This window comes from Vulpes vulpes, chromosome 13, assembly GCF_048418805.1.
Source record: "Vulpes vulpes isolate BD-2025 chromosome 13, VulVul3, whole genome shotgun sequence".
In the NCBI taxonomy this organism is placed as follows: domain Eukaryota; kingdom Metazoa; phylum Chordata; class Mammalia; order Carnivora; family Canidae; genus Vulpes; species Vulpes vulpes.
In genome coordinates this window covers 94378611-94404323 of record NC_132792.1, presented here as the reverse complement: position 1 = coordinate 94404323, position 25713 = coordinate 94378611, and the positions used below count along the sequence as shown (strand labels likewise).

The window sequence follows — 25713 nt, the reverse complement described above, 5'->3', positions numbered from 1 at the left end:
AGGTTTTTCCAGGTTGCACATGGGAAATAAAAAGCAACTAAATAAGTGAGTGTCTTTCCTCTGCCTATGTGTCTGCCTCTCTCTGTGTGTCTCTCATGAATAAATAAATAAAATCTTAAAAAAACTCTTAAAATATTAAAAAATAATAAATTAATTAAATAAATTTGTGTCTGTCTCATATGCGCACTAAAAGCATCATGCCCAGAGTTACAAACGCTGCTCTTCCCTTCACAAAGTTGACTGAGGCTTCAAGGCTGATGACAGGGCTATGAAATAGTAATCTTGTTCTCCTTTTTGAACACTGAACTCTGCATCCTAGAGAGTTTAAGTAAGTTGGTAAGCCACAGAGCTGGTGTGTGGAGCTGGGATTCAAACTCATGATTGCATAACTCCAAAGTCCACAGTCTTTCCACTTCATTGCACTCCTGATTTATTTATAACATCATGAAAAGTCAAAAGGGGAGGTTTCAGCAATAATAGAGTAGGCCACAAAGTCAAATGCCTTAAGGAGGTCAAGGAAGGAAGGTTGAATCAAGAAGCAGCTTCCTCCACTGCCCCAATCGAAGATATAGCCACCAACCAAAGGCTTTTTCTAGTCAGTTTCAAAATAAAAGAATCTCTCACTCATTTGGAAAAGAAAGGAGGCATCTTCTGGAATTTCTCCTGGGAGGACTCAACTAGAAATTTCACCAATGAATCTAGTGGTAATAAAATATCAGAAATGTTTGTTGTAGACTCACATATTCAGCAAAATGTAAATGGAAGAACAGAATAAACAAAAAGAAAGTCCTGGTAAGAGTGTTTAAGGAATCATAAATGTGTAAGAAAGAGCAAAGAGTTATAGAAATGTTAAATATTATGCAACCTATGCCAGTATGTTCCCCACAGACCAACTGCCATTCAATATTGGCTTTATGATAGGTAATACACAACAGTTGCTCCCAACATGATCTTCCATGAATAAGATGGCTTGTGTTCTCAAAATGTAGGGTGCTCTGAGTTAAATATACTGGGTTTACAAAGTTAATTTGACTAGAGTCATCACTCTCAGCCAACCTAGCTACTGGTCATTGCCCAGCTGATTGGAGCCAGAGATCTTCCCTCTGCCAGATTCAACAAGAAGGTAGCATAAAGAATGCAGTCTCTTATTTATAAGCTGTGAGGCCTACAAAAACTTTTCAGAGTGTATCTGTCCATTTGGTGATAAGTGATCTCCAGGGGCTCAGAAAGGAAAACTGTTTGGGTTAGCAAGTGTAGGTGTTTGTCCTGAGTTCCTGCTCTCACAATGCTTTCATTTATTCCAGCAAATGCAGCCTGATGATTCACTGAAGACCAATGGTCATTTGTGCTACTCCCTGGAGGTAACTCTGAGCTGGTGTTTGGGGACATATGCAATCTTTGAACAACTCTATTGGCCCAAGTCTCAGTAGCTTGTTAATTTCTAAACTGATTAATGAAGCAATGCTCAGAGTAGTAGAAGTTACTAGCCTCTGCCAAAGGCCAAACTTTTGCTCACAATGTTTAGTTCTCTAGTTTCATTTAGTGACCTCTCAGCCTAGCCCAGAGCCAAGACCACTGAGTCAGGAACCTGGAAACTCACTGTCCACGCTGGCCAGCAGGATTTAACCTCTCACGACTCAGTTTCCTCTGCTGGACCTCGGCAAGATCCCTTCCATTTCTAAAGTTAAATGAATCCATGATTTAAGTGAACAAGTACATTAAGAGGTATTGTATTTCCTTATTTGAACAACACCAAGAGCAAGGTTTCCCACTGACACCCAAGTCACCAGCAGTGCAAACAGAAACTGCATGCCCCCCCAGAAAACACCAGAGAATCAACCAAAAGAAGATAGAAAAATTCAGAATGATTCTGGGAAACAAACTTAATAATACACTTAGCATATGTAACAAACATTTAGAAAAGCGAGACTAACATCAGAGAGTGTGAAAGATCTAGGGATAAACATAACTGGAAACATGCATAGGATCTAAATGAAAAGTTTAAAATAATAATGAGGGATGCAAAAAAAAATCTAAACAAATGAAAAGATATACTTCATATTGGACTGGAAGACTTAATAAAATATATTAATTCCCCCCTAAGTTACCTTAACATTTTAATATTATCCCAATAAAAATACCAATAGGATTTTTTTTTAATGAACAAGTCGATTTTAAAGTTTGTATGGAAAATAAAGTGAAAATAGTGATCAAGGCCTCATTTTTAAAAAAGATTAATGAGAAGGGGTTAGCCCTCTAAATACATTGAATAGTCAAAGCAATTTGGGATCATAGCATGAATAAACAGATCATTGGTAGAGAATAGAAAAATCCAGAAATAGAGCCAAATATATATAAAAATTTATATTATATATATATCCACATAAGAATTTATACAAGAATACATATACATATGAGGATCTACATATTTTTTTAATTCCCATTTTGAATCAGTGGGAGGTAAATGGATTATTCAGGAAATGATACTGGGACAATTCGGTTGCCATTTGGAAAAACATAAGGTTAAATATATTCTCTACATATTACAACCACCAAAAACAAAAATTCCAGATGGAAACAAAATGTAAACCTCAAAAGCAAAACCATGAAAGTACTAGAAGAAAACATGGAATTAAAAAATAATCTTAACAGTGGAGAAGGCTTTCCTAAATATTACATAAAACTCCAAAGCCATAAAAAAAGAAGATTGAGAAACTGAAATACCTTTTAAAAAGAAAAGATCATCATGATTTTTTAAAAGTATAAACAAAGTCAAAAGAAAAACCAGGAATAAATATCTTTAAAGAGTATCAGACAAAAGACTAATGTCTTTGATATGCAAAGAGCTTCTCAAATCAATGAAACCAATAACCCAATAGAAAAAAACAGGTAAAGAATACGAACAGAAAGAGTTCACATAAATGGAACTACACATGGCTCTTAATCATAGGAAAAAAAGTTCAACTTCATTCACAACAAGATAAATGCAAAACAAAATTCAGAGATGTGAAAATGACAAAGATCAGAATGTTTGATAACAAACTTGTTTGGCTAAGGGAAAACATGCACTCTTGTACATTGCCTATGGGAGTGCAAACTGAGCCAACCTCTGTAAGACTAATTCGGCAATACCTATCAAAATTAAAAGTAGAGACATCCCTTGACTCAGTAATGCCATTTCTAGAAATTCACCTCATAGGTATATTTGCATATGAGTGAAATGACATAGATATGGGATAGTAATTGCAACACTGCTAGAATATCAAAAGAGTGGAAACAAATGTTCTTCAATAAGGCACTGATTAAATAATGAACTACCCAGACATATAAGTGAGAAAAGCAAAATGCAATGTGTATAGTATGCTACCAGGTGAGTAAAAAAAAAAAAAAAAAAAAAAAAAAAAAAAAAAATTTTGAGTATATATACTTGTATGTGCTTGTGTGTGCACCAATAGTCAATGCATATAATCAATACAAGAAATAAGAAGTTACATCTGGGAGAAGAACAGAGTGGCTGGGGAATAGGGGTAAGAAGGGCAATTGTTTTTCACTGCATTCCAACTTATAACTTGAATTTTGTACTATTTAAGGAATTTTCATTAATGCAAGGTAAAAAAAAAAAATGCACATTCTTCAGCCTTACAGATGACCTGCAGGATCAGATTCTCAGGGGAAAGTGTCAAGGGCTCTGCAATTTTAACAAACACTATGCATGATTCTCCTGTAAATAAAAGTCTGAGAACCCCTGACAGAGAGCATTGTTAGTAATGTACACTTATCAAAATAATAATAGCAACAATGATGTAAGCACTAATGAACACTTATTCAAAAAGATAAAGCCTAAGACATCACTGCCAACATCTTGCACAAGTTTTTCTGAAAAAAAATTCCTTGGCACAACCAGAGAAAGATTTGACACTACAATGAAGCATTCCTTGTTCTCTCGTGTTCAGTTTTAACCCGTTAATAATTTTGCCAGCTTTTTACACTTTGCAAAATGCTTTACTCTCATCTTTTGTGCCAGGTAAGGGCATAACAAGCCTTACTTGGAGTTCCACAAAAAGAAGACAATTAATTATTCAAATACGGCACAATTCCTCCAAACTCTACTTTCCAGCTAACAACTATACACTACCTTCTCTGTTCTAAAGAAATCGTTGGAAGAAACGTACCCATTTACTAGATGTCTTCAATCTAGGAATACCTGTGTTGCAAATCATAATTACCTATTTCTGAGATGCTCGGGGAGAGAGGAAGGACTTAGCCTCAAGTCTCAGGCAATTCTGCTCCCTTTCTGCATTCTTCAATCGCTTCCCCTTTAAATCAAGAGGAAAAGACAACATGACGGAGAGATTAAGAGCATTGCTTTGGAGCCAGACTGCCAGGGCTCAAATGCTAGCTGTGCCACTGTGTAAGTTTGCCACTTGGGCAAGTTTCTTAACTTCTCTGTAGACACATCTGTAAAATGAGGATAGCACCACTTAATTCATTTGGTATGAGGATTACATAAATGTGCGACGCTTTGTATAGAAACTGGTACGTAGTCAGTGCTAGGTAAATATTTGCTATTATTATTTCATACCAGTCTTGGAGTGTTAAAGGAACAGAATTCACAAAAATAGGGGTAAAACCCGGAAAGGGGTGGAGAGACAAGAAGGAAAACTCTTAATGGCTAAAGAGAAGACACAGAAGGCAAACAACAATGAAAAGTTGGTTGTTTCCAAGAAATAAAAAACCAACTACAAGATATTGAAGCAATGGGCCAAGCAAAGCAAAGCTGTTTTTTCCTTGTTCTGTGGACTGCTCAGCTGCCAGACGTTTCCATTTTCCGGTCTGGGTCCGTATCACTGTATAAGTTTTATATCAGGGGCCCCAGACCAAGCAGGTTTGGCATTAGGGAGTGGAGCAGCACCCCTTACAAAGCCCCTATGTTCATGGATGTGACCAGGATTCTCACCTTCTGTGGCCTAAGGCGACAGGAGGACATGCCCTCCATAGATCAAAACCTGAGGTGGTGAAGGAACCAGTAGAGAGCTAGGAGAGCCCAGCTCCAGCTTCTCACAGACGCGCCATCGCCTCTGCGTATAATCTACATGTGGACCTGTGGGTAGCAAATGCAGATGGAAGTGACCTCTGAGCAACCACGCTTGCTGCCTGATTTCTGCATTTTATGGCTGTGTAGAGACTGAGGTCCAGAGAGAGGAAATGACTTGCCCCAAAGTGAAGGGATACCCAGATGATGATCTTACCACAGGGAACCACTGATGATTGAAACATAAGCCCTTCTACTAATTAAAGTATTATTTCATCTCTAATTGCTATACGTTAGCCATTTTTTAAATGCTCATTCCTTAAAAGCAAACAACCCTAAAAAGGCTTTCCAAGCAAGATTATAGAGATGCAGATTACAGAGAGGCCAGCGTGCTCACTGGTCGCTTGCTCTAACGTCTAACTCAGATGTGTACCTGCCACACCCTAACTTTCCTTTACAAACTATGTGTATCAGCCATAATTTATTTTATCCAAAGGCCCTGTAAACTTACTTAGGCTTTCCAATCTCCTAATATCTGACATTTGAACCCGTCAAAGACACCATAGGATTCTTTTCCTCTGCAGGTGCTACAGATGGCTACCACCTTGTCCGGGTGCCCCAGCCCCCACCCACCACCAGGGTCCACATCAGAAGGGTCTGCTTTGGTTGCAGTTACAGGTTCAGCCACACAGAATCCATCTCAAAGCCTCAAGTAGCCAGCAGAGCTGTAGAAAAATTTTCCCACAGACCCTGTTTTGAAAGATTTGGTCTAGCAAATGTATTGATGTTTCTCATTTAAAATAATCAAATTCATATCTGACTCCCCATTAGAGCTTCCAAACAACAGGGGATCAGTCAGGAGTGCTGCCAAGCTGACATAGTATTTCAACCCAGAAACAAAACACATTTTAATTAGCAAGAGCTGCCTTACCCTGAATGAATGTTTGATCCCGGCTCCCCTACCTTGCCTCGCCCACACACACGCTATTATTTCCTTCTCAGAGTCGTAAGATCTGAAGACCCCATGAAAAATGCCAGTACATAGAATTGAATGCGCCAAAGCTACTGCACTACCCAAAATTAAAAGCAGCCTGGAATCTGGCTTAGCCACCAAAGACTTGTTGTATTGCCCTCCCAGCAGCTAATTTATCTATGATCTGAAATTACATCAAATTTCCAAGGACTGGGGAAAACATTTCCCATGAGCAAGAAGTTAATTTATTTGCAGGGGGAAATGAATGGCTCCCTTTGCTTTCCTGGCCCTCCCATAGGCACCAGGAAAGAACATAAAGTGGCCCCAAAGAGAGACCCCAGACAGGAACCTTAGTTATGTAAGGCAGCCTAAAGTCAGCCACAGGCAACAGAGGACAGAAATTCTGCAACCCATGGTAATGGGTCTAAGGACTCTGTAAGATGAGGTGTACCATCTATTTAAATGCACTCCCTTTTGAGAAATGACTTGGTTTTTTTATATGTCACACTTTGGAGGAGCAGTGCTGAGATCATCTATTTGGAACAAATTATCAAACTTCTTTATGTATAATCACAGGTGAGAAAGTTACCATTGAAAAGGCCTAGTTTAGGAGAGGTCATTGTGTTAAGACAGGCTACAAGAAGCCCTGTTCCCCTTGTTCTTACTCCTTGTAATTTATTTTATGAAAGCTTGATTTCTTTCCCTTTATGTTCTAAAAAAAAGAAGGAGAGGAGGAGGAGGAGGAGAGCTTTAGCAACCTAATGGTGTCTTGGGTTTGAAGGAGTAACATCTGGGACCATCCCCAGAAAAAAGATTATTTGGAAGCCCCAATAAGAAAAACTGATTTTCTAACCAAAGCATTTCAACTAACAATTTCCAACCCACCCACCAGAAAGCACTCAAAGTAATGAGAACTGTTAAGAAGAGAAAGGGGGAAAAGTAGTCTGGGATAATAATTTTCTTTTGCTGTCAGACCAACCCTGTTCTATTAAACAGTCAGCGGAACTCAGACTGGTGTGTCTCAAGCATGCTCCCTCCCTCCAACTCTACTGTTCCCTGGGCTAGAGAATCCCTCATTTCACTCATCCTAGCCTTGCTCAAAAAGTGCAAGTAAATCGAGGGACACCAGACCCTCACAGACAATAAACTTCTAAATACGCCACAGGGAATAAGACATTCAAAACACCCACGTGGGGGCAGCCCTGGTGGCTCAGTGGTTTAGTGCCGACTTCAGCCCAGGGCCTGATCCTGAAGACCCGGGATTAAGTCCCATGTCGGACTCCCTGCATGGAGCCTGCTTCTCCCTCTGCCTATGTCTCTGCCTCTCTCTCTCTCTCTCTGTCTCTCATGAATAAATAAAATCTTTAAAAAAAAAAAAAAACCCACGTGGTAAGAGCTCCTGCTACCCTACTTCAAAGTCAGCACTTCATGCTTCCTATGTGCCAGACACTACTCTCGGCACTTCATATGGATTATCTCACATATCCTAAGAGTTATATGTTAATTGGACTTAATTTTACAGACGAGGAAAATGAGAATGGGGTGACTTGTCCAAGGTCAGAGCTCATGCATGCAGAGCAGAGACCTGAAGGCATGTGGTCTGATGCCACACCCAGACCACTGTTCTATCTCTGTTTGGTATCAGGGTGTACGCAGGATTCAGCAGCTTCCCCGGATGCACATTCTCCCCAGCTTAGAGTCTCACTTGCAATACAACCCATCACAAGGCAAGACTTCCTCTCTCTTGGAAGACTCAGGCTGGCCCCCATAGTATGACTATAATCACGAAAAGAAGTAAAAAATGCCTCACACTTAAGGAGCCCAAAATGAAATGCCACCATTGTGTTGTGAAACAGTCTCCCATGTTATCATAGAATAGTGGGTCCTTTTCACTTATAAAAATTGCCCCCAATGCAAATAGAAGGTGACAACTCCATATGCCAATTTCAAATAAACCAAGGTATGAAGCAACTCCCAAAGGACAATTTGTTGAAAGGAAAGCCGAAAGGCAATTTGCAAACATCACATGCACTTGTTTTATATGAATATCTCTAGCCACATACAGTATCAAAATGAAACTAAAAGGGAAGGAACTCACTGTACAGAAGACAAAACAATACCCTTTTTATTTTCAAAACTTTGGTGAAATAGGTTTCCATGACATCCCATCTTTAAAAAATTAATGTAAACCAACCTGCCTGTGGGTTAGTCACACTATAGACTTCATCGTAGTGTGTACAGATGCCTAGAATATTTACAAATGTTATTTGTTAGGTAGTAAAGTTTTGTTGCAATTTTTCCAGCACATATTCCACAGTAAAATAAAGAGGGGATATTCGTGTTCTTGTATAAAAATTCTTAACAAATGGATATAGGCAATTTTCCTGAGAGAAGATTTGTTCTTGAAGTATTTTTCTTTTACAATCGGAAATATAGAAATGGGATGCAGTTGTCAAAGAAGCATAAGAATGTCTAAGTTAACATTTTTTCTTTTAAATTATTTAAGTACCATTAAGTTAAAATGTTTACATTCATTATAAAAAATGTTGTTAAATCTTATGCAAATGATTTAACACTGATTGCTGCAACGCAAATTGCACTTTTTAAAAAAATTATTGTTTACATGGAAGAAAAATATCTTGTTTGCTACCCTGTTTACAAATCCCGACTGACTTCAGGTCAGTCACACAATATGAACTTTGAGAAACGTCAGTCACAGTGTACGTTACAGTTCTAACGCAGTCTTGCAAACTGAGTAATATTTTTGACTCAGCCTCCAGAAGTGTGTACCAAATGGCCTCAAATGGTCTTCTCCATGAAAGCATGTGAAATTCAGGTGTGGAAAAAGTACGAAGAAATTCTGGAACAACCAAAACCGATCAGAAGAAGCACATGATTTGGGGCAATACACATAAAACCTTTTTTTAAAAAAATCTCTCTCTCACTATTCCTTAGCAGGCAAGGCCCCGGTCCTAGTCCCGGTTTCTGGAAGTGGCCCAGCGGACATCAGGTCCCCGGCGGACCCAGAGGCAGGCTGGCTGGCAGTGGCCGGGCCGCGGCGGGCTGCACCTGCGTCCTCGGAGCTCTCCGTCTTCTCTCTGGCTCTTCAGGGACAGGGCCAGCGAGGGAAGGCAGAGCAAGCCTCCTGGGAAATACATCTCTTTCAGAATAAAGGCACGGAAATCACGCATCAGAGGAATGTTCCGTCAGCACTGTCAGCATACTCGCCCTGGTTGGGACGGCTGGACAAAATCCCCGCAGGCCAGGTGCCCTCCCGCTGCGGCGCGCGGGCTCAGGCCAGGGCGAGGGCGCACCAGGAATCCTGCCTCACCGAGGACGTGACTTCGGCCGGGGAGGCCAGGCTGACGCCTATGTACAGCCCATCTTGACCTGAGTACTTGAGCTCGCCGCCGCCGTTCTCGGGATTAGTGCTCTCTCCTGCGCCGGACAGCACCGAGGCGCCCGCCTGGCCGAAGAGAGGGATGGGGAGGAGAAAGAGAAGGGGAGAGAGGGTTACCGACATATTTGTCAGGCGGCAAGTCACACGCGGGGACACCTGCCACGGCGCTGGGGCCGGGCGAGAGCTGCTCCCTGCGCGCCGCGCCCCCGGCCTAACCCTGGCAGCACAAACTCTTAGAAACATTCTCCCGTGAACCTGAGGCCTCATGGCAGCAGCCACCCAGCGAGATGTGCAGCCGGACAGAGGTAGGAGAGGGCAACCGCATGAGGCCTAGCTATAAAGAGTGCCAGGGCAGCCCGGGGGCTCAGCGGTTTAGCGCCGCCTTCGGCCCAGGGTGTGACCCTGAGAGACCCGGGATCGGGTCCCACGTCGGGCTCCCTGCATGGAGCCTGCTTCTCCCTCTGCCTGTGTCTGTCTCTCTCTGGTCTCTCATGAATGAATACATACGTAAAAATCTTTCATAAAGAGTGCCAAACCCTCAGCTCTTGGACAGCGAGGCAAACCATACCACCTGGGTGAACAGGTCTTGATGATGCCCACACAATCTAATCATTTCCCAAGAGAAAACAAAGTAACACACACACACAGCAGAGCCACAACCTTAGCAGTTATGCCAAAGTCTAAAATGGAAAGCTACACAGCTCAGCAAGGCCTGATACATGAAATTTTTGAGCACTGACTTCATGGAAAAGTAACCCGTACACAGAGGCTTTAATATCTACCGCATTTACCTTTAAATTATTTTCAAGGAGAACAGGCCATTTTGAGAGCAGAGCATATTATATAAAGTAAATGCTAACATCCTGTGTCTGTCGTGGTTGTGGCAATTACCTGAAGCAAAATATCACTGTTCTGTTTCATTCATTCCTTCCATCCAAATGAAAAAGGCAAATAGAAAACATGATATAATTTCATAGAATCATACCAAAATAACCAAAATCATGTTTAGACTACAGTTTGAGAAAACCGTTGCCTTTGGCTTTTTTCTTAAATCTAGCCCTGACTAGCATGATGCCCAAGCTGCTCAGTGTGGCTCCAAGGACAAGGTCAGTGACATGTACATCAGAGAGACAGTGCCCCATCTGCACACAGTGCCCCCAAAAGCTCCGACATATCAAAAATAACAAGTCTTCTTGCTGTATCCTTTACTAATATGAGTGCAGGCACATACTATTCTTGGGTGTCAGAACTCAGCCTGTACACATGAATCAGCCACAACTTCAACCTGCAGAACACTCCACTGTTCCTTCCAGCAACATGTGGTGCTGACAGGCAGGTACAGAAAACACGGGGGTGTGTCCCTCAGGATTTATATGCATGTTATACTTGGTTAAGAAGTTAGAGGATTGAGGGGTGCCTGGGTGGCTCAATCAGTTAAGCATCTGCCTTCGGCTCAGGTCATGATCCCAGGGTCCTAGGATGGAGCCTCACCTCAGGGTCCCTGGTCAGCAGCAATCTGCTTCTCCCTCCCCTTCTGCTCTTGCTCATGCTCTCTTTCTCAAATAAATAAAATCTTTGCAAAAAAAAAAAAAAAAGAAGAAGAAGAAGAAGAAGAAGGTAGTTACAGGATATATAGAAACCTCACAAGTCACATCCAGGTTCCTGAGGGAAAGAACAGGTGCAGTGACAGCTGATGCAGCTAAGAAGTCTATACATATGAGCCTTCCTTCCACCTGAAAACACCACCCTGTCTGCAACAATTGCATTTCCTTCCAAAGAGAAAGACAGAGGAAAGACCATCACACTCTCTCAACCCTTTTGGAAAAAGAATGGAAGCCCCTGTGGCCACAGAGGAGCCACAGGCCAGTATCCTGTTGACAAGATGTCACATTCTCCCGCTGTGATGTGAGCAGGGAAATCACCTCTATGGTCTTCTGCCTGAAAGCCCAGAACCTCGCTTTAAGTCAGACAGACCCTAAATGAGGCTCACTGAGAAAAAACTCACAGCTCAGAGCAGGCTCAGAAGAACTGCTCTGCATGAAGGGGGGCCCTTGCCAGGCCAGGCCTGAGATGGATGCCTGGGGCCAGTGGCAGGGGGGGCGGTGGGGGAGAGATGGTGCTGAGCCTGCAGCAGTCACAGACCAATGCTGCTTCCATGATTTGGACAAAACATTGTGGAAGCCTGAGAGGCTAACATCTGGGGAAACTGAGTGAAGGTTGCCACCTCTGCAACTTCTCCATAAACCTAAAATCACTCCAAAGTAAAAAGTTCATTTAAAATAATCTAGGCATGAGGGAAACCTGGGTGGCTCAGTGGTTGAGCGTCTACCTTTGGCTCAGGGCGTGATCCCAGGGTCCTGGGATCAGGTCCCACATCAGGCTCCTCGCAGGGAGTCTGCTTCTCCCTCTATCTCTCTCTGTGTCTCTCATGAGTAAATAAATAAAGGCCTAAAAAAAAAATCTAGCCATGAATCCATACTTAAATCATGGCTTTTTCCTTCTAAAAATTTCAGAAATCTGTTATTTCTTCCTACCTTTCAGAGTTTCATCCCATAAATTACTGGATAGTTTCCCCCTGACACAACATCCATTTGTCTGGCTGAGCTGATGTGGCATCTACTTCAGAGAAACTTTGGGCACCACACACAGGCTGAACTGAATGGAAGGTATATGCTGAGCCCCCCTTGGCTCCAATTCAGGGGCCTGGAAGTCAATGTAGTCCTGCTCTCTCTGGAATCAAAAATCTGGTTCTCTCTCTAATCCTCACAATACCTGCATGAGGCTGGGAACAAGGGCTTCAGGTCTGGTCGTAGGACTTCCTATCTGCCCATCCCAACTTCCCAATCCAGCCCCTCAGGGAACCAATCCTTCCTTTCCTGGCAAAAATGAGGGTTTGTAAAAATCCAGTCACAACAGTACCACCACACTCAAACTTCTTTTTTTTAAGATTTTATTTATTTATTCATGAGAGAGGCAGAGACAGAGGCAGAGGGAGAAGCAGGCTCCATGCAGGGAGCCCAACATGGGACTCCATCCCGGGTCTCCAGGATCACGCCCTGGGCCAAAGGTGGCACTAAACCACTGAGCCACCCGGGCTACCCTCAAACTTCTTTTTAAATTAACAGGAGACTTAAACTGAGGGCTTTGGGTGCATAAAAAACATTTCACGAAGTCATTGAGATGTCTAAAACTTAAAACAGACTTTGAAACGGCTCAAAGAATCCTGTCAAACACAAAGCTATGGTTCTAGTTACCCATATAAATACGGTAACCAACTTTAACCATTAATTCCAGAAACTCCACCATAAGCAAATCCAACATGGACTCAGATTTAACACCCAAAGTAATAAACAAAAGTTTATTTTAAACAAAAATTCAATTACACAGAAGGCCTCATTTTAAGAAGGAGCTACCATAACACTAATAAAAAGAGTGAATGCAATTATAAATGATTTATGTCACATCCAATCTCATAACTGATCTACCTATTCCCAGAAAAAGCACATGTGCATTTATCTGACTAAATCTGAATTCACTACAGCAAGTGTTATTTTCTGAATCAAAAAGGGATACCTGGATTGGCCCAGAATGCAGCCCACCTCACATGGCCAGACATGCTGAGATAGCAGAGGGGTTGATCACTACCACAAGTCAGCCACGAGAAACATTAGCAAGATGCTTATGAGAGCCAGACACCAGGCCCCAAAGACACGGTTGTTCCCTGGATGAGCTCCCAGGCCACATACACACTGGAAAGTAACAATGATCAACTTCCTATCATGAATGACAAATGAGAGGCTGAGATATAGGGTTGGAGCAATAGGTCAAAAAAAGGACACAGAAGGGAAAGGATTCCTGGGGACGGGCTGCACGCAGCTTGCAACAGTGGGGACCAGTGTGGACAGACTTCTGAGTACTATCCTGGTTCAGCCACCTACTGAGTAAGGTCACCTCTCCAAGGCTCCTCCTGGCAAAACTTGCCTTCACATCAACCCTCAAGCAGGGCTGTGACAGTACAGTGCTTGTGAAAGCATCAGCATGTTGCCTTGCCACGGTAAGCAGACTAGTGAGGAAAGGGTATTGAGCATGGGAGGTGTGCAGGACATACCAGAGACCTACTCTTAAGCAAAGCCAGCAGAAACAGAAGGATAAGCAAAGGAGGCAAGGAGACAATGCGGGAGAGGTAAACTAGAAGGCCTGAACTAAAGCCCTGTGTCTCAGGTTCCTCACCTAGAAAATTGACATTTTTTTTAAAGATTTTATTTATTTTAGGGAGAGAGTAGAGGAGGAGGGACAAGCAGACTGCACTGAGCAGAGGCCAATGTGGAGCTCAATTCCAGGCCGCCAAAATAAAGACCTGAGCCAAAATCAAAAGCTAGATGCTTAACCTACGGAGCCACCCAGGCACCCCTAGAAAATGGAAATTTAAAAGAGGCACCTATGTCCTAAGGTTACTGCAAGAATTAAATTCATTAACATACATAAAGTCTTTCCAACAGTATCTGAGATAACAGGAAAGACGACACAAACATATGCTATTAGTATTATTCTTAAGGAGCATAGACCTAACTTAATCTCCAATTATTTTTTTCTTAAGATTTTATTTATTCATAAGAGACACAGAGGCAGAGACACAGGCAGAGGGAGAAGCAGGCTCCCCACAGGGAGCCTAATGAGGGACTTGGTCCCAGGACCCCTGGGATCATGACCTGAACTGAAGGTAGACGTTCAACCACTGAACCACCCAGGTGTCCCTGATCTCCCCAGTTCTACCCTTTTCCAGGTGAGTTACTACCATCACCTAATGGGAGCAGCAGTGGAACTCGTTCAGAGCTAAGTGAAAACCACCTATCCACGTCAGCAATGACTTTCTTCTAAGTAAAGAAATTCTAACACCTTGTTCTTCACACTTGAGCAATAATTCCAAAAGCTATCAACTCAAATATATTTGTCTTCTTTGTCCAGTCAAAAATGTTAAGCTATACTGCAGACCACCACTGCTACGTCAAAGGACAGGCAAACTGCAAATTATGTGAGCAATGCATAGCTCATTTGAAATCAAAAGCCACATCCGACTTTCTCAGAAAAAAATGGAAAGAGGTGCTTGTACCAACACTTGAGAAGCTTATTTATAAATGGGGATATGGTACTCAAACATGAAATACTGCAGTGGGGCCACCTGGGTGGCTCAGTGGTTGAGTGTCTTTGGCTCAGGTTATGATTTTGGCGTCCTGGGATCAAGTCCCACATCGGGCTCCTTGTAGGGAGCCTGCTTCTCCCTCTGTATATGTCTCTGCCTCTCTCTAGTCTCTCATGAATAAATAGTCTTTTTTAAAAATTAAAAAAGAGGGATCCCTGGGTGGCGCAGTGGTTTGGCGCTTGCCTTTGGCCCAGGGCACGATCCTGGAGACCCGGGATCGAATCCCACATCAGGCTCCCGGTGCATGGAGCCTGCTTCTCCCTCTGCCTGTGTCTCTGCCTCTCTCTCTCTCTCTCTCCCTGTGACTATCATAAATAAATAAAAATTTTAAAAATAAATAAATAAATAAATAAATAAATAAAAATTAAAAAAGAAATACTGCAATGTACAGCTTTTGTGTACCAATCATATCTTAATAAAAAACAAAATTTTTATGTCACAATACATATGAGATCATAGCGATGAGATCTGTTGAGACCGTGATAACCCCAATCCCCTCATCCATGGCCGGTGGGGCTGTATTCTGGTACATGCCTTAGAAGGCAGTTCGCAAAGCCAACAAGAACTTTATACCCTACTTAGCTCTGTAATTTCACTTCTGGAAATGTATTTATAAGGAAAGAATTCAAAGGAAGGGAAAGGTTCCACAAGGGAAGACAGCCATTGCAGGGTAACTTATAATAGTGGAAACCATGGAAATAATCTTAATGCCTAATAATACGGGTCGGTTTGGAAAAGCAAGTTACATCCGCTCAATGAACTATTATGCAATTATTAAAAATAATAAGATCATGCAGCAAACTGGAAAAAATCCTGCAATGCAATGTTAACTGAAAAACAGCAGGATACAAATTCTAACTATGTCATCATTACAATTCCTGCACATGCAGAAGTATTTCAAGGGAACCAGGTAGAGTTTGGGGACAGAGGACCATCTATTAGTCATCAGTACCTTCCTTTGAATATTTTAACTGAATGGCGTAGTGCAGTGTAACTTTGGGGAAGGTAGAAAACATTAGCACCAGAAATATAACGCACAAGCACTCAAGGACAGGACAAGCCAGCCTGGAAAGAGTCATGAAGTAGCGGGATCAAACAGGGAGGAATCAGAGCGGAGGCACGAAGAGAGAGAAGAGAGGCCCAGAAGGGGATCCCAAGCAACCTGAAGTCACCTACATCCATGCCACCTGCCATTGGCTGGAACCTGGATGATGTGAAACATGGGTCCATGGATGTTAAAATGGTATAATGGGTGCATTAGTGTAACCTGAGCTCTTGCAACAGTATTCTAACTGGGTAAGAAATCTAGAATTGGCACAACTCTCCTTATGAAACCTGGCTTCTCATATCATTGTTTGTCTGGAGTGTCTTTCCCTCTTTGGTGATGTTCTAGAGCTACCTATTGAGAATCAGTGCAACTTGGAGTAAAAAAATTTCAGAGAAAATGTATGGACCTGGATTCTGTACCACACACACAAAATTACAAGCTTAAGTTTTGATTGGTTAATGTTTCCCCGCATCTAGTGGAAAAACCTTGAAGGTTCAGATCACGGACATGAGAACACAGCCAAAGCAGACACTTCCCTAACCTACAACCCAACCCCGCCAGGGTTCCTGAACAGAAGCTCTGAGGGGAGGGCTGTGGAATGCCCACAGCTGCACCATCCTTCCCTGTCCTGGTGGGCAGTGCACACAGGCGGAGGTCCTCGCTCTTTCTCTGATCAAAGTGCATTATGAGGGTGGGGCCGAAATCTGTTCTGTGTTTCCATTCATGGCTTATCTGCCCTCCACCCTCCCACAGACAAGTGAAAATGGAGGCACTTCCTGTTGAAAGAATGTGTTATCAGCACCAGACTCAGCCCGGGCTTAGCACTGAACTCAGGCCAGGTTAGGTAGGAGACCTGGCAGGATGGCTGGGCTGGAAATCTCCCTCTTAAAGGAATAAATGACTTCAGGGACAACCCGGGCTTCTGCAGGCTGGGTCATGGAAAATATCTACTAGCCTGCAAAGTAGGCACAATTCATCTTCAGATCACATGGTTGGTTTTTTTTTTTTTTCCTGTGAGAACAACTTTTGGACATATATCTGAAAAGTCAAGAATTTCTGATTTGATAAAGTCAGAGTCAGTGCCCAGTAGTGTCTGGCTCGCAGTGGCCTCAGCAACACTGGCAGCTGTCTATCTTTCCCACTACCTCACAGACCTGGTAACAGGCAGGCCCAGAGACAGCTCCTCAGGCAGCTCTGGCTATCAGAGCTCTTATCAGAGCCAAGGAAACCCTTTAAAGGACACAGCCACTGCAGAACAACGTAGTTTCTATAGCCTGTGAATTATAAACATCAATTTCATTTTTGAGGAAGGAAACCGAAAAGGAGTCAACTGGGGTATGTTCTGTCCTCTGTGCTGTAATCACTTACTGGAGCCCTGATCTGAAGAAACAAAACACAGCATCCCAGGCAGGTTGAGGGTGAGTGTGTGATCATTCCCAGAGCTTAAGACTTTGATGATGATCACACTGACTCCTTAGCTCGAATTCAGACTGTCGGCTTCCATGGCCTCTGATCTGTCCTTCCTACACATCTAAGTAAGCTTGTGGTTATGGCTTTCTCTTCTGTGAGGGGAAGCCAGCCATCCCTCACTGCCAACACTCTCTTCTCTGCTTTTGTAACCTCTAGGTTAGGCTCTCCCAGTGTTTTATAGCGGCCTGCCTCAAAAAAACTATGCGTAAATTCCAACAAAGGAGAAACACTTTCAGATAAATAAACTTTCACTCTAAAAACTATACTCATTTCGGTTTGGAGGGAGACATAAAAGTGACTCACTAATAGTTTAGGAAGTGGCACAAACGCACAAGCGTTCTGTCTCCATCAGGACCCGTAAAAATTGTCAATCAAAACAAAGCCCTTTATGTCTCCCGTAACAACTCAAAGCAAAAGAACATAAACACCTTCTCTCGCAAGAAGGAAGAGTCACGGTCATTGTAGACAATGACCTAATTCAGTTTTTAGCAAAATGTTTTAGTTATTTTTGTAATTTAACAAGCAATTCTGTAATGGAGAGCTCACTGGCTGCCCCCCTTGGGCCCTTTCGCCCCTTCTGGGCCTGAGTAGGCCAGGTTCTATCCATACCCCAGGATGCTGCCCTTTTCAAGGAGGGAAGAGCAATTCTATGCACACGATCTACCCTGGGCAAAGGAGCAGATTGTTTTATACATCTGTACACATTCAAACAGCAGGTTTGTCACAGTGAAGAAAGCCACAGCCTGAAGTTTAAGTGCCCTTGGACTAACAGTAAAATGCTGATTACAGGGGCACCTGGGTGGCTCAGTGGGTTAAACATCTGCCTTCAGCTCAGGTCATAATCCTAGGGTTCTGGGATCGAGCCCCACATAGGTCTTCCTGCCTAGCAGAGGAGTCTGTTTCCCCCTCTCCCTCTGCCCTACCCCCTGCTAGTGCTCATGCCCTCTCTGTCTCTACACTTTCTCTCTCAAATAAATAAAATCTTTTTTTTAAATGCTGATTACAAACATAAATGGCGGTGGGATGAGCACTGGGTGTTATACTATGTGTTGGCAAATTGAATTTCAATAAAAACAAATGAAATGAAAACAAATTTTTAAAAATGGCATGGGGGAGTATTTGCCCCACAAACTGAAGTCACTGGTATTCTAAAGAAAAAGTTTATCTTCTAAAATAAATTAAAATGGATGGCTCTATTCTAGTCAAAGTGGTAAAGGATCCCAAGGAAAGATTTAAAACTTGGTGAATTATGATCTTTTATAACAAAACTTTCAGATGGATAACTTAATCGCACCATCTCAGAGAAAGCAGACCATGATCTGAGAACCAAGCAACATTTACAAGAAAGCATTATGAAAGTACTAAGTGTCACAAGGAGTGAAAAATTGTGGCTATCAGAAAAATAAAAATATTTAAAACATGGTTACTTTGGGGGTACCTAGGTGGCTCAGTCAGTTAAACATCTGCTTTTGGCTCAGGTCGCAATCTCGGGGTCCTGGGATCGAGCTATACACATTAGGCTCCCTACTCACTGAGGCATCTGCTTCTCCCTCTGCCATCCCCCAACCCCACACACATGCTCTCCCTTTCTCAAATATATAAAATCTTTAAAAAAACAAACACACACACACGCACAAAACACACAAAAAAAAAAACCTATCCATGGTTACTTTGTTAATGCAATAGTTCTACATCTCTTCATTTCCCCCCACCAGGAAAGTAAGGATTTATTTCTAATGTCTTGGAATGGGGAGGGGGTGGGTGGGAAATGCCATGTGAATAAAGCACAGCACTATTAACTTCCAAGATTATATTTAAATAGTGCTGTTCTCCTTGAGCTTCAAAGAGGTCTGCAGGCATCTCCCACTTATGCTACACAATGCTCTTAAGGACCAGATGGTAGGAATTACTTTTCTCTTTTAGTAGGAGGAAAACAGAGGCTTTACAAAACCTTGGCAGCTAACTAGAGTCACACATAGAGCTGGAGCTAGTGTCTGGCTGCCTGAATCTGTTTCCTTCCAGCTGCTAATCTGTGAACCCCCAGAAATAAACTTCAGACCATACCAAGGCTTCACCATGAATCAAGCAAATAAGCTTAATCAGAGCTTTAATTAAAAATATGTGTCCCTTAATAAGATAAAAAATATGATTCCAGAGTGTGCACCCCGGCTCTAGTGAAACCATGCCATGTTAACAACAACGAAAACAGCAGCACAGCAAGTAAATTTAAACATCATCAGATATTGACTTGGAACTATTTACTCGCAAGACTCCAACAGGACACTGAGATCAATACTTGTCGTTTATTTGTTCAAGTCTTTCTTAAAATCCGAAGTCAATAAAGTAATTTGGTTGTGCTCATTCCCACAGATTCCAAGTGCTGGGTCTGGTGCACTAGGTTACTGAATTATGAATTATCGCACATGCCAACACCTGTCTTTGGAGATGCTTTTTAAAATTATTAAAATTTCAGGAAAAAAAATAACAGGTAGCTCTCAACATGAACAAAGCTAACAGATTGTATTGAATTCATATCCATTAGATCTTCATATTGCTAGTAACTCTTTTGGCAGACACCCATGAAATGCATAATAAATTACTTTCGTTCCAGTAAAGGAATTCATTTTCTTCGAAGATTCATTTAGCAATAACATTTCAGAGCATTCTAAGCCAGATTTCTTAAATTTGGCCATGTTTCCCGTAACATTATTTCATGTTTTGTGACAATTTGTATATTCTTACAGAGGCAGGGCAGGGTGGGGGGGTGGGGTGGGGGGGAGACTACAAAGAATCTGTAATCTACAGAGAAACGTTGTGTTCTAAGACGAAGCCGCCCAACCCGAGGCCGTGAGAAGGCACACGACATTCTACCCACACTTCTTCTTTACCTAGCATTCTGGCTTTCAGATTGTGATAATGAGTCACTTATTAAATAAGCCACAGTCCTATGATAAATTGGGTGGACTTACATATTATAAACTATTTAAAGAATGATATACTTGTGCTGACCTCTATACACACACACACACACACACACACACACATAAAGGCATTGGGTATTACTGTAGTGCAATGCATTTCTAACTATTTCTCCTTACTATCCTCCCCATAACACACAGGCACGCACGCACAAACACACACATACAATACAAAAAAACGGGAAGTCTAGAAAAGGCCTTGAGATCAAAATGAAAGTATGCAAACTCCACATGCTTCCATGTTCCTTGCCAGGTTGGCGTGTGACTTTCTCAGCAAAGGCCAGTGTGGTCAGACAGGAACGTGAGTTATTAAGAAGGAACTGAAAGAAGAAAGGGAGCCTGGCACATAGGGAGCGTGAAGATAAAATGCCAACAAAATATTTACGTTCATGGCTTGCAGCGAGTGGCAAGTGGGATATTAATAACTATGATGATTGGTCAGCTCCCTGGGAGTGGTAACTGCCCTGGAACTGAGAGAGGCAGGAGACATCGGTTCCAGTCCCGGCTTCAACACCGGCTGGTTTTGTGACCTTAGGGAGTCACTCTGGATCCTGGCTTATAAATGAGGCAATTATAAAACCTAACTGCAGCACTCTCACAGACCGCTGTGGGAGACTGATGACTTTCTAACTCTCTTTTTATTCATTTAGAAAAGAGCATCGTGGACTATAAACTCGGGCGGGGGGGGGGTAATGGACACTTGCCTATTAAATGCTTTTTCAATGATTTCATAAAAACCGGAGGCAATTTGAACATTCTGAACAATTCCAACTAATTTAGCACTTATCAGAAATCACATCATTCGAAGGATGTAAGTACTGCCTTTTAATAATTACCTTAGGTACACCAACCACAGCCAATTTCACTATGTGTTATTCTTTTATTATCCAATTGACATAGTCTTAGCACTGTAACACATTTTATTAGAAATACATGAAAATTTGTACAAAATTACAAATATTGCCTTATATATTTGGTTATAAGCAAATCACTTCTCTGGCATAATTTTCCCACCTGTTTCTGCAGGACTTTTTTTGATGCTCAAATTACTAATGAAAATTAGATTTCTTTCAGAAAATATTTTTCTTTCTGAAGATTTCAATATCACATTTATCATGTCTTAATCTATGCCTTACTGAAATGTTAATTAATTGAAATTTTGAAAAATAAAAGGTTTTAAAAAAACTCTAGCATGCCACAGGTAACAACTGACTGCTAGACTTGGGTCTAAATCCTGATTCTTAATACATACATAATCTTGAATAAATCTTTAAAAAAAAAACACATACATAACCTTGGGCATATTACTTTGTTCGAGTCTCACTGCCCCCCTAAATCAAAAATGGAAATAAAACATAGGTAGATTGATAATTATGAATAAAAGAGAAAATGTACACAAAATACATAAAGTACTTGATAGAAGCAGGCTTCTGCTTTTCTATGTCCAGTATCTTGTAAATAATAAATACAGAAAAGGGAGAATTATTCTCAAAAGCAAGAGGACAATGATAAAATGCAAGACTAACACTAATGCCCTGCTCTCCTGCAACCTAAAGGCTCTCATAAAATATTCAACTTAAGAGATGAGCGGTAATTTTTTGACCCTCTCCAGGAGTCTCATATGAATCAGAACCGCTCTGCAGAATCAAGTTCCTCTGAGTGAAAATAACTCATTGTATATGAGTCCTTCATGAATGTACCTTTCAGCTACTTAATTATGGTAGTAGTAGTTAATAACAGGAATTATTATTTTGTGACCAATCACAATGCCTTAGTAAATCCAGTATGATCTAATCCCTTGGAGAAAAAAAGACAGTGGAGTATAAATTTGCTAATAAAGAAGAATAAGCTGGGGCACCTGGGTAGCTCAGCGGTTAAGCATCTACCTTTGGCTCAGGGCGTGACCCCAGGATCCTGGGATGGAGTTCTGTATCAGGTTCCCCACAGGGAGCCTGCTTCTCCCTCTGCCTATCTCTGTCTCTCTGTGTCTGTCATGAATTAAAAAAATGAAATCTTAGAGGAAAAAAAAAAGTAATAAGCTACGTGACTAAAGTGGTGTTTTCCGTTTTTCAGCATAGGATGCAAATATTAGCACATAAAACCTATAAAAAGAACTTTAAATATTAACCTACAAAGCACCTAAACTTTCTTCAGAAGGCCATCTGAGGACCCACAGATACCCTAACAAGTATCAGTCCCCAGTCGCTGCTGTGGCCACAAGCACTAAGGTGCGCATTTATTCTTTCAAACCACTTGGAGCCCCAAGATTTAGCACCATGCAGCTCAGAGGAGGTATTTCTTCTGACAAGGTTTTTGAATGAAGTTACTACCAAGGAGTGACTACAGTTGGGAAACAGCTCTATCTAGGCACAGAGCATCCCAGAAGAATAAATAAGGCAAGAATGAAGATACCTACTTTGTATCAAAATGACCAATCAGCAGGTAAGCGCCCCCACCCCTCAGCCAAAAGGGCAGAATCAGCCAGCATCAAATCTTAAGTCTGCCTCTCTTCGTGGCAGTTGTCTATTACCAGCAATGAACCACAAAAGGTACAGAAAGATTTCCTATCTCCAACACACCATGCCCAATATGTCTCCATTCAGAAAATTCAGCAGGCCACCCCAAACCATCCTGCCCTGAGAAGCCCTGGGGATAGAGACACCAGAGCCCAGGCCTACATCATAGTGCCATGAGGCCAGTGCATGTCACCAGCTCCGAGGGAGTCTTTTCCTTACTAATGATGAGGGGAAACCCTGCTTATAAAATGTACAAGCAGGAGCATGCCAGTATTTGTTTACATCAATTATCAAAATACTCCCTTAAGAATGTTTTAATTGGGGAGCCTGGGTGGCTCAGTCGGTTAAGCATCTGTCTTCGGCTTAGGTCAAGATCCTGGAGTCTCAGGATTGAGCCCTGCATCAGGTTCCCTGTTCAGTGGGGAGTATGCTTCTCCCTCTCCCTCTTCACTCCACACCCCAGCTCGTGTACTGTCTTGTGTGTACTGTGAGCTCTCTCTCTTGCTCTCTCAAATAAATAAAATTTTTTAAAAGTGCTTTAATTGTTGTATTCTAGCATGGAAAAAGAAACACATTTGTCAACACAGATGGGGGTTAGAGAAAGTCCATCATTTAGAAATGAAGACAACTGGACCCCACTTAAGGCTGACTTTATATTGATGTGAACCAGTTTCAAAAATGTACCTTCCACTTACTTCACCAGTCTCACTTCCTACCTTTGGCTCCACACTCTATGCTCCAGCAACACTGAACACTAAAGCTATGTCCTCAAAGCATCACAGTTGCCCATGCTCTTCTTTCTGGAGGATGTCATCCTGGTGCTTTCCTTGCCCTGCAAAAATCCTATCCCACTGATTCAAATGTACTCTGTGAAGCCACTTCCAACTCTGAGGTCAGAATTAACCACTCCCTCCTTTCAACTTCTACCCTACCCCGTAGCTCATTTAAGGCACTTCCACACCTGACCAGCAGTGTGGTCCCTACCACTACCACCACATTATAAACAATTCGAGGTCAGGTACCTTGTTTCATTCAATGGTAAACAGGGCCTCTCAGAGCACAATACTTTTTAAATGGAACAACGACTATAAAGCCAGGATTAGTCTGCTAGAGTTCATCTCCAACATTTTATGTTTTATGATGACTTCAACATTATATTTGCAGTTTTAATAGAAACTTAAGTGGCTTTTAATTTTTTAAAGTAATTATTTATAGAACTACTTTTAGGCAGGCAATATGTTCAGTGGTATCTTATTCTCAAGACATTAAATCTCACCGCTATTTTCATCCCCAAATTAATCCTTCCTGCCACAAAGGAAAAATAAGAGAAATGCCTTTTGTCTATAAAATTTGGGGACTGAGCTATAAAACATAAGCTTATATATACGATGTATGAAGTGTATGGATAATAATGAGCATATATGATGTATAATATGCACACATATATACACATCTATTATATTTTTATATATGTAAAGATTTCTCCAGTTTTACTAATTTTTAGTTACAAGTCATAGGAAGGGTAAGAATATTTAGAAATTATTAAATCTTATTTGGAAAAAATAAATCTTATTTGGGAAGTGCTAAAATAGAACACTGTTCCCATATTACCCTTCTAAATAATAACAAAAAAAAACCTAGTGTGATTTAGTCAATAAATGGAATTCAATGAAAGATTTAAATATTCTCACCATCCACCAAGAATATAAATGCTAAAGAAAATCTGTTATATATTCAAGTCAACTAAATACATATTTTTCAGTAAACCTACACGAGAGAAAATTTTAGTACATAAGACTTTTCTTGGAAAATGCATCTTTAAGTTCAAAAGGCACAAAAAATAATCAACTGTCTATCAAAATGTAAGTGTGGCATATTTCTTAATCACAAAAATTCAAAAAGAACAAGCCAGGGGCTATTTTAATACTAGGCTGCATAGCAGTCAGCCTTCCCAATCTCAGAGAGGAAACACACTGCACACTGCCCTCCCTGTCTCTGACACATAACACACCACACAGAAAACCTACAGAGAAACTGAGTCATCAGGTAGCTGAGTCAGCAACCTGATGATGACCATTAGAAAGAATGTCTTCTTTTTTCCAAGAGATCTAAGTTAAAACACAAATAGCAACAAATACATAAAGCTAAGACATTGTAGCTTCATGACAAATAAGGGAAGACATAAGGTCTCAGAGCACCACAAAAATGATTTCTGTGGCCCTGAGACACTTGTCAAGGAAGAATGCCAAATGCTGCATGCTAGGAATCCTGCCCGCACCTTACTGCTGCCCCGGAGGGAGCCCTAGAGCCTTTGCTCTCAGCAGCAGAAAACTACCCTCCCTCCAGAACGTTCAGGTCCTGCCAGGCTAGCTCAGGAACCAGCCATGGGAACCTGTTGCCCCCCCCCCCCACCCCACCAACAGGAGAGGGAAAGAACAGAAGGATTTAAAAGAAGCCTGCTGGGAACGCCTACTGATCATCTCCTACACTGCTTTTCTGAGGGTGGTGGGATTAAAAAGGAACAGCAGGTGTGCTGTGGACCACTGCAACAATCTGACGTCCTTGCTATTACAACCATTAAGGAAAGATGGGAAAAGCAGCTATGTTGCCACTTACACCATGTGGCCTCCCCCCCAGTTCCGCTCTTCCACTGGGAGTATGCCTGAGATGACTGTTTTGTAGCTCGGCTGACCCTCTTAAAGTGAAATAACCCTGAACTACTCATTTCCACCACGTCAACCACCAGGCCACACTGGAGATCAGCGGGACATCAAAGGAGGCTTAACCAGGGTGAGCCAACCAGGGTGCTGCGTACTGCATACCAGGCGCAACCTTGCCGGGCGGATGCAACATTTTCTTCACCTACAGCACCTCCCCAAATCCTGTAATCATCCTGGCACAACACCAGCTGCCCTCCAACATCATAAACTGACCAAAATGGGAAAAAGGACACATCTTGTCGGCACAGCCACCTTTTTCAAGTGCTTCCCCCAGTGGCTCAGGGAGCTCCCTGCCCTCCGCCCCCCAAGGCCCTCCTCAAGGCTCCTCAGGGCACACACCAAAAAGGTCTCCACCCAGAGAAGGCCTTGAAGGTAC

The 25713-nt window shown here is 42.0% G+C and overlaps 1 protein-coding gene across 2 annotated transcripts in view; it reads right to left on the bottom strand.

Annotated features, from left to right (window-relative positions):
* Nucleotides 1-8105: 8105 nt before the first annotated feature.
* GATA6 (GATA binding protein 6) overlaps nt 8106-25713 on the bottom strand; it is a 32529-nt gene continuing 14921 nt past the window's right edge. For both annotated transcript variants that reach the window (XM_072735072.1, XM_072735071.1), the window contains exon 7: nt 8106-9471. In XM_072735072.1, coding sequence (XP_072591173.1) covers nt 9298-9471 — 174 coding nt within the window. In that variant the 3' untranslated portion in view covers nt 8106-9297. The remainder of the gene's footprint in view (nt 9472-25713) is intronic.